At 37.6% G+C, this 15,566-nt stretch overlaps 2 protein-coding genes across 3 annotated transcripts; both read right to left on the minus strand.

Moving 5' to 3' along the window:
- Positions 1-412: 412 nt before the first annotated feature.
- LOC9310998 (xanthine dehydrogenase 1) lies at positions 413-10,522 on the minus strand. 2 transcript variants are annotated; one of them, XM_021021770.1, is made up of 16 exons: positions 10,233-10,522; positions 9,983-10,134; positions 9,625-9,724; positions 9,418-9,526; positions 7,830-9,323; positions 7,422-7,664; positions 6,825-7,139; positions 6,336-6,575; positions 5,870-6,154; positions 5,535-5,756; positions 5,211-5,372; positions 4,976-5,110; positions 4,658-4,894; positions 4,387-4,560; positions 4,100-4,309; positions 413-3,421 (listed from the first exon to the last, which is right to left on the minus strand). In XM_021021770.1, exons 2-16 carry the CDS (start codon positions 10,116-10,118, stop codon positions 506-508), a joined length of 6,978 nt encoding a protein of 2,325 aa, XP_020877429.1. In that variant the 5' UTR covers positions 10,119-10,134; positions 10,233-10,522; the 3' UTR covers positions 413-505. The 2 variants fall into 2 exon arrangements, with proteins under 2 accessions (XP_020877429.1, XP_002874931.1); XM_002874885.2 differs by lacking the exon at positions 413-3,421 and having other exon boundaries at positions 3,952-4,309; positions 9,983-10,149; positions 10,233-10,517.
- Positions 10,523-11,124: 602 nt separating this feature from the next.
- Positions 11,125-11,775, minus strand: LOC9310999. The gene has a single exon (XM_021021771.1). It carries the CDS (start codon positions 11,693-11,695, stop codon positions 11,180-11,182), a length of 516 nt encoding a protein of 171 aa, XP_020877430.1. The 5' UTR covers positions 11,696-11,775; the 3' UTR covers positions 11,125-11,179.
- Between the last annotated feature and the right edge of the window lie 3,791 nt (positions 11,776-15,566).

Raw genomic sequence — 15,566 nt, forward strand, 5'->3', positions numbered from 1 at the left:
CATTATTGTTGATTCGATAGATTACAATATCCAAAATGTACAACTACAAAAACTCTTTACGTTTTTGTGAGTACTGCATATTTCATTATAGTGGTTGTAGTTAACAATTGTTTGTATGAATTGTTGGCGTTTTTACTTAAATAGTTGTTGAGTAAAAAGTGTAGATGATCATAAAAGTAATCCTAGTAAATTCCCAATTTTCTTGTTTTTGGTCTTATGATTTTTGAACAGACAAGACTGATATTATTTGTCATTTGTCAAGGTGAAATTATTTACAGTTTGATTCTGCGAGTCCAAAAGTCTAGATGATTCCTAAAGGTAGTCATCGCAATTTCTTGTTTTTAGTCTTCAAATTTTCAACAGACAAGACTGATAGTATTGTGTTCTTTCAATTTTATCGCAAGATTCTGAAGAAATCGAAAGGCTGAATACATTAGAAACATGTAAGTCGTTTCAAAGAAGTAATACAAGAAATCTAAAAGAAAAACCTGGTTTCAAATGCTTTTTATTTCAGTCTGCGCTTTAACAGTCTGGCTTCTTCTACAGCCGATACTGATACCCTCTTTTGAATGCATCTTAAAGAGCAATAGTATTCATCTGAGGTTCCAACCGTCTTCAAGATGATTGGAAAAATGCAACGCAACTGGCACCAGTAGCAATATGGACGAGATACACTATTATTGAGCACCACCTCAAAAGATCTGACCCAACTCTTAATTATGCTTTTGGGCATGATCTGTGAACAGTCTCCGAGCACACACTTTGTATGCAAACTAGCCCGGTGGTCTTTACACGTGTAGAACCATGTCTCTGGATTGGTTTCTCTTTCACAAATGTCACACCAGAATTTACCACTAGCCTTTTCGCCATAACATAGTGAGAGAGGATGATCGTCAACTCTATGCTTTACCACTTGTGGAAAAGTGGCGCATTCAAAGCATAAGAAAAATCTACAATCATCTTCAATGCACCTTAGCACATAATAACAACTCTTGTTGCAGCCATTGCAGAAAATCTCTCCATCTGGTAAAGTGTAATATAAGGGATGATCGGGATGACTTGGATGGACAAATGGCTCGGAAATTGAACCGCAACGAACATCAAATGACGTATACCCATGCTGGTACCTGAAACCATTGGACAATCTCTCACAAGCATTACAGTTAAAGTTTTTAGTCTCGTCAGTAACTAAAGTAAGACGCTCATTGTGTAGCACATGCCATCTCATTCTAGGAAATCCAGCACAGTTTTGGTGGAGAATGAAGTCACAATCCATACAGCCGTAGAAGGATTGGAGACAGATGGGATGGGTGCATGCCCTGCACCGCTTGTTGTCGTCACATAGAAAACCGTTAACGTGGAGTCTTAGGTAATGTTCTTTGTGGCTGAAATGTTGTATTGTGTTGTCGTCTATTACGATATATGGTTCTATATCTTCTGTTTCTTCAGGTACTCCTTCGAGTTCTTTCCCGTTCCACACATCAGATCTAGTGGCACATTGTGAATGAACAACATATCCAGGACACCGCTGACAAGAAAAACCTCCACAAGTCCAATCCACCTTCTGGCGACAAACTCCACATATAGAATTCATAACACCAAGAACAGAAGTTCGAGAAACGCGGTGATCATGCCGATTAATGTTTATGACGCGTGGAAGGTCAAGACAGTCTTGATGGATCATAAAGTCACACTGAAGACATACGTAAGGGCTTCGATCGCCACTCAACCCGCAAGCGTTACATGTAAAAGAACGGAGTCTTGGAAAAAGGGTGAGTTGGTGATCATGAGCTTTCAAATTCAGAAGAGATTGTGGTGGTGGATTTAAAACACAACGCAGATCCAAGGTGAAGTTGCACAAAGAACAATGGTAAAACAATCTATCATCAATTTTTCTTGCGCAAAGACGACATGTTCCATCAGAATAGTCCGGTGGTTGGCCTGTGTGGAGCTTAAGAGGGTGCCAGGGGTGGTAAGAGTGGTTTACCTCTAAAGGGTGATTTACCTCTGGCGGATGCCATACGCAATCCACATGGAAGGATAAATCACATTCGGGACATTTGTAAGAAAACCCATCACCAATCATGCCACATTTAGCATCACAATCAAACTCGATATGTTCTTTGAGAAGGGTGAGCTTGTGGTGATGCGTTTCGGAAATGTCAATAACCTCTGGTGGTGGGTACCTTGCACAGTATAGATCCAAATGGAATAGAGAATGATAACAAATATACCATGCATTCATACCTTCCGCCCTTCCACATAAATTGCAACTGTTTATACGATGACTTCGAAGCTCAAGACTATAATCGGGGTGAGATGGGTGTTTGATGAATTCGAAGGACTCGCCACATTTCTTGTGGACAAAAAAATCACAGCTTTTGCAATAGAAGCCGTCAGTGTCAGATTCCAAGCTTTGACAACAATCGCCTTTCCTCAGATCATTCCAAGGCATCATTAGATGCTTGTGAAAAACCGGTAGTAACACTCCCTTAGAATTCACAACACCAGGAACAGAAGTTCGAGAAACACGGTGTTCATGCCGATTAATGTTTATGACGCGTGGTAAGTCAAGACAGCCTTGATGAATCATGAAATCACATTGAACACAAATGTAAGGGCTTCGATCTCCATCCAGCCCACAAGCATTACATGTAAATGAAAAGAGTCTTGGGAGAAGGGTGAGTTGATGATCATGAGCATTCAAATTCAGAAGAGATTGTTGTGGTGGGTTTAAAACGCAACGCATATCCAAGGTGAAGTTGCAGGGAGAACAATGATAAAACAATCTTTCATCAATGTTTCTTGCGCAAAGACGACATTTTCCATCAGAATTGTCCGGTAGTTGACCTGTGAGGAGCTTAAGAGGGTGTAGGGAGTGATAAGAATGGATTACCTCCGACGGGTTTTTTAGCTCCGATGGGCGCCATACGCAATCCACATGGAAAGGTAATTGACATTCATAACATGCGTAAGGAAACTCAGCACCAGTAATCTTCCCGCATTTAGCATCACAGTTGAACTGGATCAGCTCCTTGTGAAGGTTGAGCTTGTGGTGATGCGTCTCGGGAATGTCAATAACCTCTGGTGGTGGGTTCTTGGCACAGTATAGATCCACATCGAAGTCACAGAGATCACAACGATAGAATAGATCCTTGATGATCCTTCCACATAAACTGCAGGTATTACAACCTTCACTTCGAAGCTGAAGAGTGTGATCGGGGTGAGATGGGTGTTTGATGAATTCGGAGGACTCACCACATTTCTTGTGGACGAAAAAATCGCAGCTTTTGCAATAATAGCCAACACTAATAGCTTCCAAGAGTCCACAGCAATCACCTTTCCTTAGATCATTCCAAGGCATCATAAGATGTTCGTGGACCAACGGCATTAACACTCCCTCACAATCCATTGTCGTATACTACGAAATTTGGAAGTAGTACGAAGAAGAAGAAGAAGAAGAAGAAGAAGAAAAAGTTGGATCTGAAATCTCCAAGCAATGCAATGCTCCTTTCACGTTTCTTTCTCTCTCACAAAAAAGTCTTCTCTCGTTAATCTCAACGATCGATGCTCTTACAAAATTGTTATATTTTAATATTATGGTTGGAGTTGTACGATACCAATATAAAGTATAAACTAATCATATTAGTATTTTATTAAAACGAACCGCTTGTAAAAATTAGTCAGTTTTGATTCTTTAGCTGTCTTCGTAGCAATTTGAAAGCCCAACTGTACCATCGGTTCCCTCGCCCTAAGTAATTTCATCTCCAAGTTGCTTTTAATATCAGAAAAAAAAAAAAAAAAAATCTTCGATAGTCTCATAAAAGGTTGTTAATATCATTCTTTTGGTGGGTCTATTCAATAACAATAAAATCACTAAATTTAGGATAGAAATTGATAATATAATTATTATGAACAATTTTTTTTTGCAAAATCCCTAGTTGTCCTAAATAGGCGAAGAAGAGACACTTGCAAATATAGTCTACTTTGAAATTTTAATTCGATGAAACAGAATTTGTTGATTATTAACAAATCATTTTCCGTGCGGATGAAAGTTAAAAGCTCAAACACTAAGCTTGGGGCAGAAATCTTTACTTACAAAAGGAGAAGTAAACTCGTCGAAACAAGCCATCCTGATACGCTCTGGAGTCGCAGGAGTGTCCAGTGGAAACCATTTGTTGCTAAGACCCATCTCGGCTCTAGCCGCTCTGATTGCATCTTTAATCGCAAAGAAGACCGATGATGCTAGAAAAAACGGAGGCTCACCAACTGCTTTTGATGAATGTATCCCCTTTGAATTTGGATTCCCCTAATGAAATTGAAAACCTCTTGGGTCAGTTTCTACACTAGCATGTAGAAAAGCTTTTTGATTATAGTGGCATGTACCTTGAGAAGAGAAACCTTGAAGTTGAATGGAATGTCGTGAATGGTAGGTATTTTGTAGTTTCCAGGTCCGCAAGTGAGTAGATTTCCCGGCTTAATCCATTTATGAGCTGCATCTCCCCATTTGAGTTCTTCTAAAGCTACCCAACCTAGCCCTTGTACGAATGCTCCTTCTATCTGCAAAATGGTGAGAATTTTCAGAACTCAGAAACAGCACAACCTAACTTTTCTTATGACTTTCAGTAGGTTTTTTTAAGAGAAGAAGTGCACGCACTTGTCCAATATCGATGGCTGGGTTAAGAGAATATCCGAGGTCCAATATTATATCAACCGTTCTTGTCTGAAAATCACCAGTCAATGTATCGATCTCAACTTCAGCAAATGCAGCTCCATATGTATAATACCTAAATGGGTTCCCTTTTCCAGATATCCAGTCAAAGCCAATATCGGGAACGATATGAAAACCGTGAGCAGAGAGGTCTATGCGTTGAAAATAGCACGCGCCTGCCAGCTACATAACCCTCAAAAGTAGTCAGATGAAGATAGCTTTTCATCAAAATGCAAACAAATTCCAGGAGTCAACGACAATTACCTCAGCAAAAGAGTTGGTATTGAGCTTAGATGCAACAGGCTCCATTCGTGCTTTGATCTGCTGACAAGCATCCAAAACTGCAGCACCGTACATGTCAGAGCTCACAGAAGCAGCAGTTGGTGACGCATTTGGAACCTATCAAAAAAGACAGTAAACAATAAGAGAGCAAGAACAATTTCGTGCTCTGCCTGGAACAAACTTTCATCTCAAAGTTCTAGCAGACATATAAATGTACCTTGTCGGTACTCGTCTCTGACACAAAAACCGAACTAAGGGGAATGTTAAAGGCAGATGCGGCAACTTGGGCAACCTTTGTATGCAATCCTTGACCCATTTCCACGCCTCCATGTGTCACCAAAACAGTACCGTCTGTGTAAACATGAACAAGAGCACCAGCCTAAATAACAAAATCAAAATGGATGAGTATACAAAAACTCAGATTCTATATTTATAAGGAACAGTAGTGCAATGGTTAGATTCCCGTGGAAGATTTTTCTTATTATTGTCAGTTTTTGGGTAGAAAACTGAACTAAAAAGAGATACCTTAAACAAAAATTACCTGGTTCATGAACTTTTTGGTAAATGATACGCCAAATTTTGTGGGAATCATAGCCACACCACGCTTTTTCCACCGATTATGACTATTAAACTCGTTGACTTCGCTACGAGCCTTTAGAAAGTTGCAGGATACTTTCAGCTCCTTCCACAGCTGATGCAGTGTGCAATGCTGAAGATACTGAGAGTAATGTGTCATAGAACCTTCCACTTGAAAGTTCATCTCCTAAAGTTTGGCAAATACCCAAGAAAACATCAAAAATAGGAAACCAAGAAAAGGATGAAAAATTCCTACAAACTTTCAAGAAATTGAAGATTAAGAAAAAACATTCAACTCACTTTGATTTCTTCAGGGCTTCGATCAAGTTCAGCTGCGATTCTCTGAATCCAGTTTTCAGTTATAAGCATACCTTGAGGCCCTCCAAACCCTCGGAAAGCAGTGTTGCTAGGAAAATTAGTAAAGCAAACGCTCCCTGTGATCCTCACATGTGGGATCTCATAAACATTATCCGAGTGAAACATGGCAATTTCGAGAATAGCAGAGGAAAGATCCAAAGAGTTTCCACCATTGTTGTAGATTTCAAGGTCATACGCCAATATTTTTCCTTCATTCGTAAATCCTACCTATAAACAATAGCAGAATAACAATTAGAAAAAATCTTTTGTCTAACGATCTATTCCCACTATTTCTTTTATTCCCAACTGTTTTCAGTTATTTCCCCATAGATGAAACACAATCTGCTGACTAATGGATTCCACAGCTTAAGAGTTCCAAGGAAAAACTGGAAACATTAGAGGAAGATACCTTGTACTTTCCAACAAAACTATGACGATGACCAGATATCATCATGTCCACATCTCTGTCCAGTATGAGTTTCACAGGTCGATTCAACAGGTAGGAAGGAACAGAAGCTGCAGCAGCTATGAAGCCCGATCTCGTTTCCTTACCACCAAAGCCACCACCAATTCGTTTGGTTTTGCATACCACTTTAGACATTGGCAGACCGAGCACACGAGAAACATAGTTCTGGTGCCTATGAGGATCCTACACATACAACAACCAATATTGCCTACGTGGAAACAACATTTTCATTTAAATCATTGACTCATAGTCTAGCTTATGCCCTTATGGTTTTCTGTTACAGAGAGCTTATGGCCATCTACTGGTCTTAGGAAGCAACTTTTAAAATGAATTTGACTCTGTAAAGCATATGACAGTATGCTATTCTAATCCTAATGTTAGACAACAATAAAATTTTATATGACGTAATTACTAAGTAGGTAGGATACTTACTTGAGTGGATGAGAGCATATGAACTTCGTTGCCTCCATCAATTGTCCAAACTAAGCTACCATGAGGTTCCATGTAAAAGTGTTCCTGACCACCCATTTGAACCTCGCCCTCTATTATCCTATCACACTGACCTGATCGAAAGCATAGCTCTACATCCCCTTTTGTTAACCTTTTTTCTGTGTTCGGGTGGAAACTTTTAGCATCAATAGCCTCCTTGATTGATAATATCGCTGGTAATTCTTCATACTCTACTTTAACTTTTCCTGCCGCGGTTTTTGCATTTTCATGTGTATCAGCAACAACCACACCAATGACCTGAAAGAGCCACATGCGATAAATGAAATAATAGGAAGACAAGAATTACATGTATCCAACAAAATAACTGGATCTATATGACAACTTTCGATTACTTTCTCGTGATAAAAAATTTTATCCTAAATAATACATGCATAATCTTTGCTCGTTTACTTTCTTGTGATAAAACATTATTACCTGTAACACTTCTTCTAAGACACAAAGATACAAAAGGGTCCTAATCAGTCTCCAAGGAAAAAGCTAATGAAAGAAAGTGAAAACTGAAGATTCAAATTTTCTTACTTGTCCTACACACGTGACCACGTCCGTGGCAAATAGTTCCTCATCAGCAACAACTGGTCCAATCATATTATCTGCGGGAACATCTTTAGCAAGAAATAGACCAGCAAAACCAGGCGAATATTTGGTATCAGAGTCGTCAATTGAAAGTATGCGGGCATGTGGCATTTGGCTTAGCACTAAGGCAGCATGCAAGGTATTAGGAGGCACTGGGGTATCATCAGTATATTCTGCCTCCCCTGTGACCTACATTAAAACAGAGCTATTGTATTATGTCGGAAACAACAACTCTACACTCAAGCATCTTTTTCTCGTCTACTCTTTAAGAAAAAATCAATCAACAAGACATATATAACCCCAGAGAAAGCATACTACTTGAATTGACGTGGCTAAGAAAACAACCAGACATACCTGTATTCTCGCCGAAAGATGGACTTCCGGCAAGCCAATAGATGTTCCCTGTTTTACGGTCTCATAGTCTTGTCTTCCAATTCTACAATGCTGAGAAAATGATTGCATAGCTGACATATGGGAGGATGGGAAGGTCTCTATAGTTGGCTTTATATCATGTATATGATGAGAAACCCATAAGAAAAATTTAAAGAAGAAGCTTAGGGTTAGAGATTTCCGGAACTCCACCATTCCACCAGGAGAATCTTCCTTAATTAATACATCGCTTTGTATGACCTTCAAAGCATCTTGCAGAAGACCTCTATTCCAATTCTTTCCGATTAGAAATTCCTCAGTCTTTCTGGCACACAGAGAAACCTCAGCCACACCACCAAATGCAATCGATACGTCAGAAACACACAATTCTTGACCTCTCTCTTCAAGAAATACACGCATTCCACCATTAACAATAGCTATATCATCATCCCTACGGTGGGCTTGTTTAAATTCTTTCACATACTCCAAAGGCCTTGTCCATGGTAGGAATACTGACAACAAGATTTCATTGCTTTCCATATCCACTTTACGATAACCACGGAAGAAATCTTTTGCAGGTATGGACCTAATATCTCCATTGCAGTTGATTATCCGAAATTCTGCTCTTGAAGCCATCCAAAGAGGATTTAAATCAGATATTGGACTAGCTGTACAGATGTTTCCACCAATGCAAGCAACATTCCTTATTTGTGTCCCAGCAAACCACTTCAATTGTTCAATAAAAGCCTTACAAACTGATGTTTCATGTGCAGGACGCTCCTTTACAACCTTCCTGAATAGTCTCAGGAGTTCAGAAAGTCTCAGTGCAGAACCAACCTCTACTCCATTGTCATTGACATTCACTGTGTTGAGTTCTGGGACTTGAGCCACAGATATTAGCACCCGATACTGTAACTTCTTCAGTCTCATTTCGATTCCCACCTCTGTATTACCTACCACTAGTTTTGCATCCGGATGTTTTGCTTTGAGATCAAGCAAGTACTGAAGTCTTACGGGTCTGTACCAGATAAGCCCTCCCTTTCCTCTCAGCTTTAAAGGAGCTAATTTCCTCATTAAAAGCTCAGGGGGGAATATAAGCTCCTTTTCTGTATACTTAGCTCCATCTATATCACTATATGAGATAGGCTGAAATCTAGTGTCGTTACAAGTGGCCGCTTCATTTGTTTTTGTTGATCCACATGAACAGGGCCTGCCAGTAGATGGGCAGATACTTAAACCATCTTGAAGGCTAAGTGAAGATAAACCACTATATAAAGCATCATTAGTTTTGGCAAAAACTCGAAAGGCATCAACAATCGGCCTGTAACCAGTACAACGACATAAATTTCCTGCAAGACATTCTTCAATCTCTTCTTCACAAGGTGAGTTTTTATTTGATCTCAGTAATGCATACATCGACATGATAAACCCAGGAGTACAAAACCCACACTGAGAACCATGAGAAGATGCCAATGACTCCTGAGAGAATTAGAAAACATCACGCTTTAACGACATCGATTCTCCAAAGAGAAGAAACTAGAACCCGAAAGAAGTGCTACAAAAGTAAAGTTACCTGAAGTGGGTGCAAGCCAAGTTTGCGATGAGCAACTCCCTCAATGGATATTACATGCATTCCTTCTACAGAATAGAGAGGTGCTAAACAAGCATTGACAGCATAATGCCTGCAATTAAAAATTTCCAGTTGGGGAGAAAAATCAACAAGTAGGTCTAAACTTAAAGCAAAGTAGAACCAACAACATATAGAGAAAAAGAAACGCACACGCATCTGTTTAATTTTCTGTCATAGGAAGAGACCATCACCGTGCAAGCCCCACAACCACCTTCGCCGCACCCCAGCTTTGTCCCGGTAAGTCCTAAATCTAAAGGAAACAACAAAAGCTTTAGCAAGTTATAGAAAGAAAAAACTCCATCTCCCTCTTGGAGCATAGCCTTACCAAGATGCATAGCAATCATCTTTAAACTAAGACACATAAAGAGCAAGTGTAACACACATGAATATAAAAATCCAAGTTCCACAACTCACCTAATTTGCACATACACATATTTGCATCTCTAAAAATATTTCCAACACTAAAATTGAACTTAAGAGTCAAGTGATCATGTAAGTAACAAACCACCTCTGAGATATTCAAGAAGAGTCATATGAGCCAAGCCACCAGGCAACACTCTACGAACACCATTAACGTACAGTATCGCCTCCATAAACTCATCTCCCGTTTGCTCCATCTCTCCTTCGTTCTTCAGCGAACCCATAACTCAATGATTTCACCTTTTTGAGAGAGGACTAAATTAAAGAAGAAGATGGAGAAATTTTGATGATGCTTATAGTCAAATTCAATGAGAGACTAAAAGAGCATAATTTCTTACTTTTGATTTATAAAAAGTATATCTTTCGTTTTCAATTTCACCATTATGTGATACTGTTCTTCGTCGTTGAAAATTCTTCCATCAATTCGTTCGAGCAGCGACGTGAAACGAACTATGCCTACTTTCTCATTCGTTCTCTTCCTCCGATAATCCCTTGAATGTACGGCTACATGAGGGGTCCGCATGGTTTCTCCGGTGGCTGTTTCCGAAGAGACGGTGACGATCGGTGGCGGTTTAGCCTACGTGGATTTTGGGTGGGGGAGATAGAGATTTGGTGTGACTCGACGCACTGAAAAGTAAAGTGTTAATATTAAATTATTAGTAGTAATTATTTTGCTTTTTTTGTTAAAATAAAGAATTTTCTTTATTAAGTCACGAGATTCATGTAATTTGCAATACTGGTTCTGTGAAATTTTGGGCTTCTTGTGTAATTATTTCATTTTTATTTTAAGAACTTTTGAAATTTTTTAATCATCTAAACTAGTGTGGATATTTAGGATGGTTAGCAAATTCGTACCTTATTCCCTAAAACAAATAATACATCCTAACTAAAACGAGTAATTTTATTAGTTTTATGATTGAATGATTCAATCAAATTATACATATATGATTGGATGATTCAATCTAATTGCACCGACTGGATATTATTTGGACTAATATTTTTCGGGTTTGAGGCAAATTGGGTCTGACTTCCAGTTAACATTAATCAAATATCTCTCTTTGATTTTTGGCAATCTAATAACAATGAATGTACTACTTATATATTTGTATGAAATTAAACAACAATATAGTAAAAGGAAATTCATAAAATTTGGAAGAAAAAAATGAATTACAAATGAAAAAATTATCGAAAATGAAACATCTTTTTGTTGTAATATATATATAGACTCAATTATCTACAAAAACAAGCTGCATTCATATAAGCAAATAAAATTATCATCATAAATCTATAACGATACGGCGTCGTTGTGTTGTTTGTATTCCAAATAAGAGACTTGTCTCTGCAACTTGATCTGCTCATAGAACTTAGCAATGAACTCCTCAGCTCTCACATCCACCCCTTTCTCTTCTTCCGAGTAAGATTCATCGTAACCGTACGAAGTAACCTCATCGGAATAATCTTGACCATCCATTTCAAAGTCATAGTCAAGATCTAATGGAGGAGCAATGCAGGGAAGGAGGAGGAACCTCATAGACGTAGTAGGACGATGCATCTCCTTCTTGACGTTAAATAACGGCGTTTCATCAAAGGAAAGCTGGCGTTCTCCGTAATAACGGTCACCGTTGCTATGATGACGAGCTAGGGCTTTGAGATGCTTGGAGAACAAGCTACGTAGTTCGAACAATGGCCATCTTTTGAAAACTCCACCTTTTCTTCCCCATAGAAGAGCCATCCTCACGAGACTCCATGCTTTATGTGTTATTGCGTTTCTTCTGATTTTCTTCTGAGACGAATCCGCCATTGATGATTTATGATCTGAGATGTTTTTTTTCCTAGATGATGAAGAGTGGTTTTTTTAGTTGTTGTTGTGTGTTGCTTATGGTTCTTGAAATGATTGTGTGTGTATGTGTGTTATATACACAAAAGTGTGTAGCTTTTGCTTGCTGTTTGCAATTTGCCCAACGCGGAGTAACAAATAAAAATACATTATCACATTTAACCCCAAAAAGATATATTATCCTACGTCTGACATTTAATTATTTAGTCCTTAAATTCTATTTCTTATGAATATTTTTAAAAGCTAGGTTTATAGTTGATTTGAGAAAAAATAAAAATTCCATAGACAAGACTACCCGAAGTTTTTTAAAAACTTCTATGCTTTTCTATAGATCATTAAACATCATTTAAATTTCTTTATTAGAACTTCGAAAAAGAAAAAGAATTATTTGTAAATAGGAGTATTATATTTTACGAAAAACTTTGCAAATAAGTTCATGTGGGTCACGGCTGGACGCGGACCATATCTTAGCTGTGTTAGCCGTTTTGTTTCTCAATTTACGCATTTTTCGTTTTAGTTCTTTTGTCTGTTATGCTTTTTAATTTAAAGTAAATTAAATACTTTCAACATCTTTAGTATTTTTTTGCTGTTTTCACCTAATTATTAGTTTTACGTTTTCGGTCTCGAGATGTGTACGTTTAGATATTGTTTTTTTTTTTTTAATATCAATCGATATTGAAATATAAATGTTACGTTACATAATGGTTTGCGCCGTTTGTATCACAAATTTGTAGATGCTACAACCAAAAAAAAAAACAAGAGTTAAGAAAAGTTGTTTTGTTTTTTCATGAAATGCAAGCATATTCTGAATAATTTGATAAACGAATAGTTCGAAGTCTATAATAATCTGGTAAGCTATACTGAACGTGCACAGGTTAGATTAGTTAGGGTTATTAATTAATGGGAATCTATTGGCGGTAACCATAGACGATTGGAAAATTAACTGACATATTTGGAGACTGTTTGCTAGGCTTCTGTAGCAAAATTTTGACTATTAAACCTCTACCCATCTATCTGCTAAAAGCGAGATATATTTTATGCACAATATACGTGTGTCAGAAACCAAGATATCATATCTCTTTCTTAGATTGCATTTTTGAAATTTCTTTGGGAATAGTATTTGTATCAATTATGAGGACTGGGAGAAATCGAAGGGTCGTGTTGTTTGGGTTCTATATCAACTGTTTTTTTTATTGTTTTTCCACATTTTCTCTACTTTCTTCCGTCTTCGAGTTCCATTTTTTTCTCTGGTGGTCTCATTGTTCTCTATCCTTGATTTTGCCTAATTTTATAATCAATTTTTGGTTCTATAATCTTTCAGTTGCTGCTTTCAATCGTCTAATTCGTTCAAGTAAGGCCTTAATTTATGAATGTTTCCATCCAATTTCATTATTTTCTGGGTTTAACAGTGTTTTCTTTCTGGGTTTCGTAGATGGAAGATCTCGGGCTTCCACATCGCCTAATCGCTGCTGGTGAAGAACCACTTAGAGAGAGGGCTAATGTTTACAACAAAATGAAAACACTAAGAGGCATCATTGATTCGTTGGATCAAACCAAAATCAAGTTAATCCGAGACTCTCCTCTCGGTGGTTTGTTGGATTTTCCAAACAAGCCTGCTTGGACCGCTAATTTCGGTCTTTTTCTGCTTGGTCTTCAGTTGGACATCGCGAAATCAAACGAAATAGGTTGGTTATCGTTTTCTGCTTGGTTATGTTTGCTATTTTATTGATTTACTGTTTTCCAATCAAAATAGGTTGAAGTGCCCCCCCTGTTGTCGACGAAAGAGTTGATCATTCAAACATACAGCTTTTTACTCTTGTAGACTTGCCTGTTAACTCTTCTGTTATCAACAACGATGTCATAAACCCAGAGGTAGTATATAACTGTTTGAAAATAATATTCGGAGATACAATTAATGTTCTCCGGTACATTCAGAGTTAGTAAATATTTTGAGTGTTACCTTTAACAGAGTTAAGGTTATTATTATTTTAAACTTTTTACCTTTTTTCAGGCAAGTCAACAAGAGGCTGACAGTGACTCGTCAACTCAGGTTTGTTGATCGTATCTTATTAATTTGATCTGCTTTCAATAATCCATATATCTGGTATGATTTTTTTTTTTCTGTGTAGTCGGGTGGAAGCAACCATTCCATCGCTTCCCCAGGAGAGGAGGCGGTTTTTTCTTTTTCTTGTTTACTCCTCTGTTATATATTTGCTTATCAGATATTTTCCATATTATCTACATAACTATATTGTTACATATCTTTCAGGATTCCGAATCTCAAGGCGTGGGTCAAATGGGAAGTGAACCTATGCAGGTAGAGTCCTCATTATTGACCATTGATAAAGTATAAGTTAACCTGCTATTCCAATAATTAATTGTTTGATAATTTAATCATTATCGAATAATAGGACTCCCAAATTCAAATTCAACCTGATGTTCATGTGTCAATCCCATCCCCCTGGTTACAGAGAAGGTGTCACTTCATTATCATATATGATTTTTTTGTCATTTTTCTGTGTCATAACAATTTCTTTTGTAGGCTGATGTTCCATCGCAAAGTAGTGTTGTTGGTAATCCTGGAGAAAGAAGGAGTAAAAGGCTTAGGACCAGATCTTCCAAGTTAGACGGAAGGTTTCAATTTGACAAGAAAACCAAGCTATTGGTTGGACACCCTTCTCCCATCGCAACTCTTCCTACTGTATCTATAGACCCTGAGGAGCGTTTTAACAACTCCATGAAGAAACTAAAAGCAATCAGGTTTGTTGGTTTTACTTTTATTTTTGCCTATGTATGTTATCTGTTAAGATCCTTACTCACTAATCCATTTCTTACCAATCTAACCATTTTATTTCCATGGTTTAGCTCTATTTCTCTGGGTGACGGTGCTCACGCAGTTGGTGGGATGGATGATTGTGTGGAGTTCCTGCCCGATTCTATTGACGCTGAAACCAAAAAACTTGTTTCTGCTCTCATTCTCGCTGGTGTTCCTTAGGCCAGCCCCTATTTACGCCTTTTTTTTATGCACCATGAACTTTTCGCCACCCTTTTTAATTTGACATCTTATTTGTTCTCTCAGTCCTTGTCGGTGTTATCTGTTTAAGAAAATACTTATCTGTTATATAATGATCTAAGCTTTTAACTGATTTAATAAGTTAGTATCGGTTATAGTTTTTGTTATCCATTGCCATGTATATGATCTATTTAGGCTTCTTTATAAACCTTGTGTGCGTATTAAACATTTGTTGTAGCCGTAACCTAAATTTTATGGATTAATTCTTCGATTTACCCATAATTTAAGTCTTACCCTCGTTTAAAATATCCCATCTCAGATAAAATATCCCTCGTTTAAGTGTTACCCTCGTTCTCTTTGACAGATTTTGAATATATGAGTTATAACTTTCCTAAAATTCAATTATTTTATCTCTCTAACTAATTAATTACCTACATGGTATTTTTCAACAACGGTCTTGCAAAAGTTATTTCTATCTCAAACCGAATATATGTATTGTCTAGATTTTATTTATTACATGTTAACTTTATAGTTACCCTGAATAAGGGGATTTTAGTGTATCCTTTTATAATCCCTCTGCTAAGCCCAATAAAATATAACTTACCGCGCTATCTTTTAAATTAACCTCCGCCTTATTTTGGCTTCTTTATAAATCTTGTCTGCGTATTAAACATTTGTTATAGTAGGAACCTTAATTTAATGGACTAGTTCTGTGATTTACCCTTAATGAAAGTGTTACCCTCGTTTAAACTATCCCATCTCAAATAAAATGTACTCTTTGACAAACTCCGAATATATGAGTTCTAACTTTCCTAAAATTCA

This window comes from Arabidopsis lyrata (assembly GCF_000004255.2).
Source record: "Arabidopsis lyrata subsp. lyrata unplaced genomic scaffold ARALYscaffold_6, whole genome shotgun sequence".
Classification (NCBI taxonomy): Eukaryota; Viridiplantae; Streptophyta; class Magnoliopsida; order Brassicales; family Brassicaceae; genus Arabidopsis; species Arabidopsis lyrata.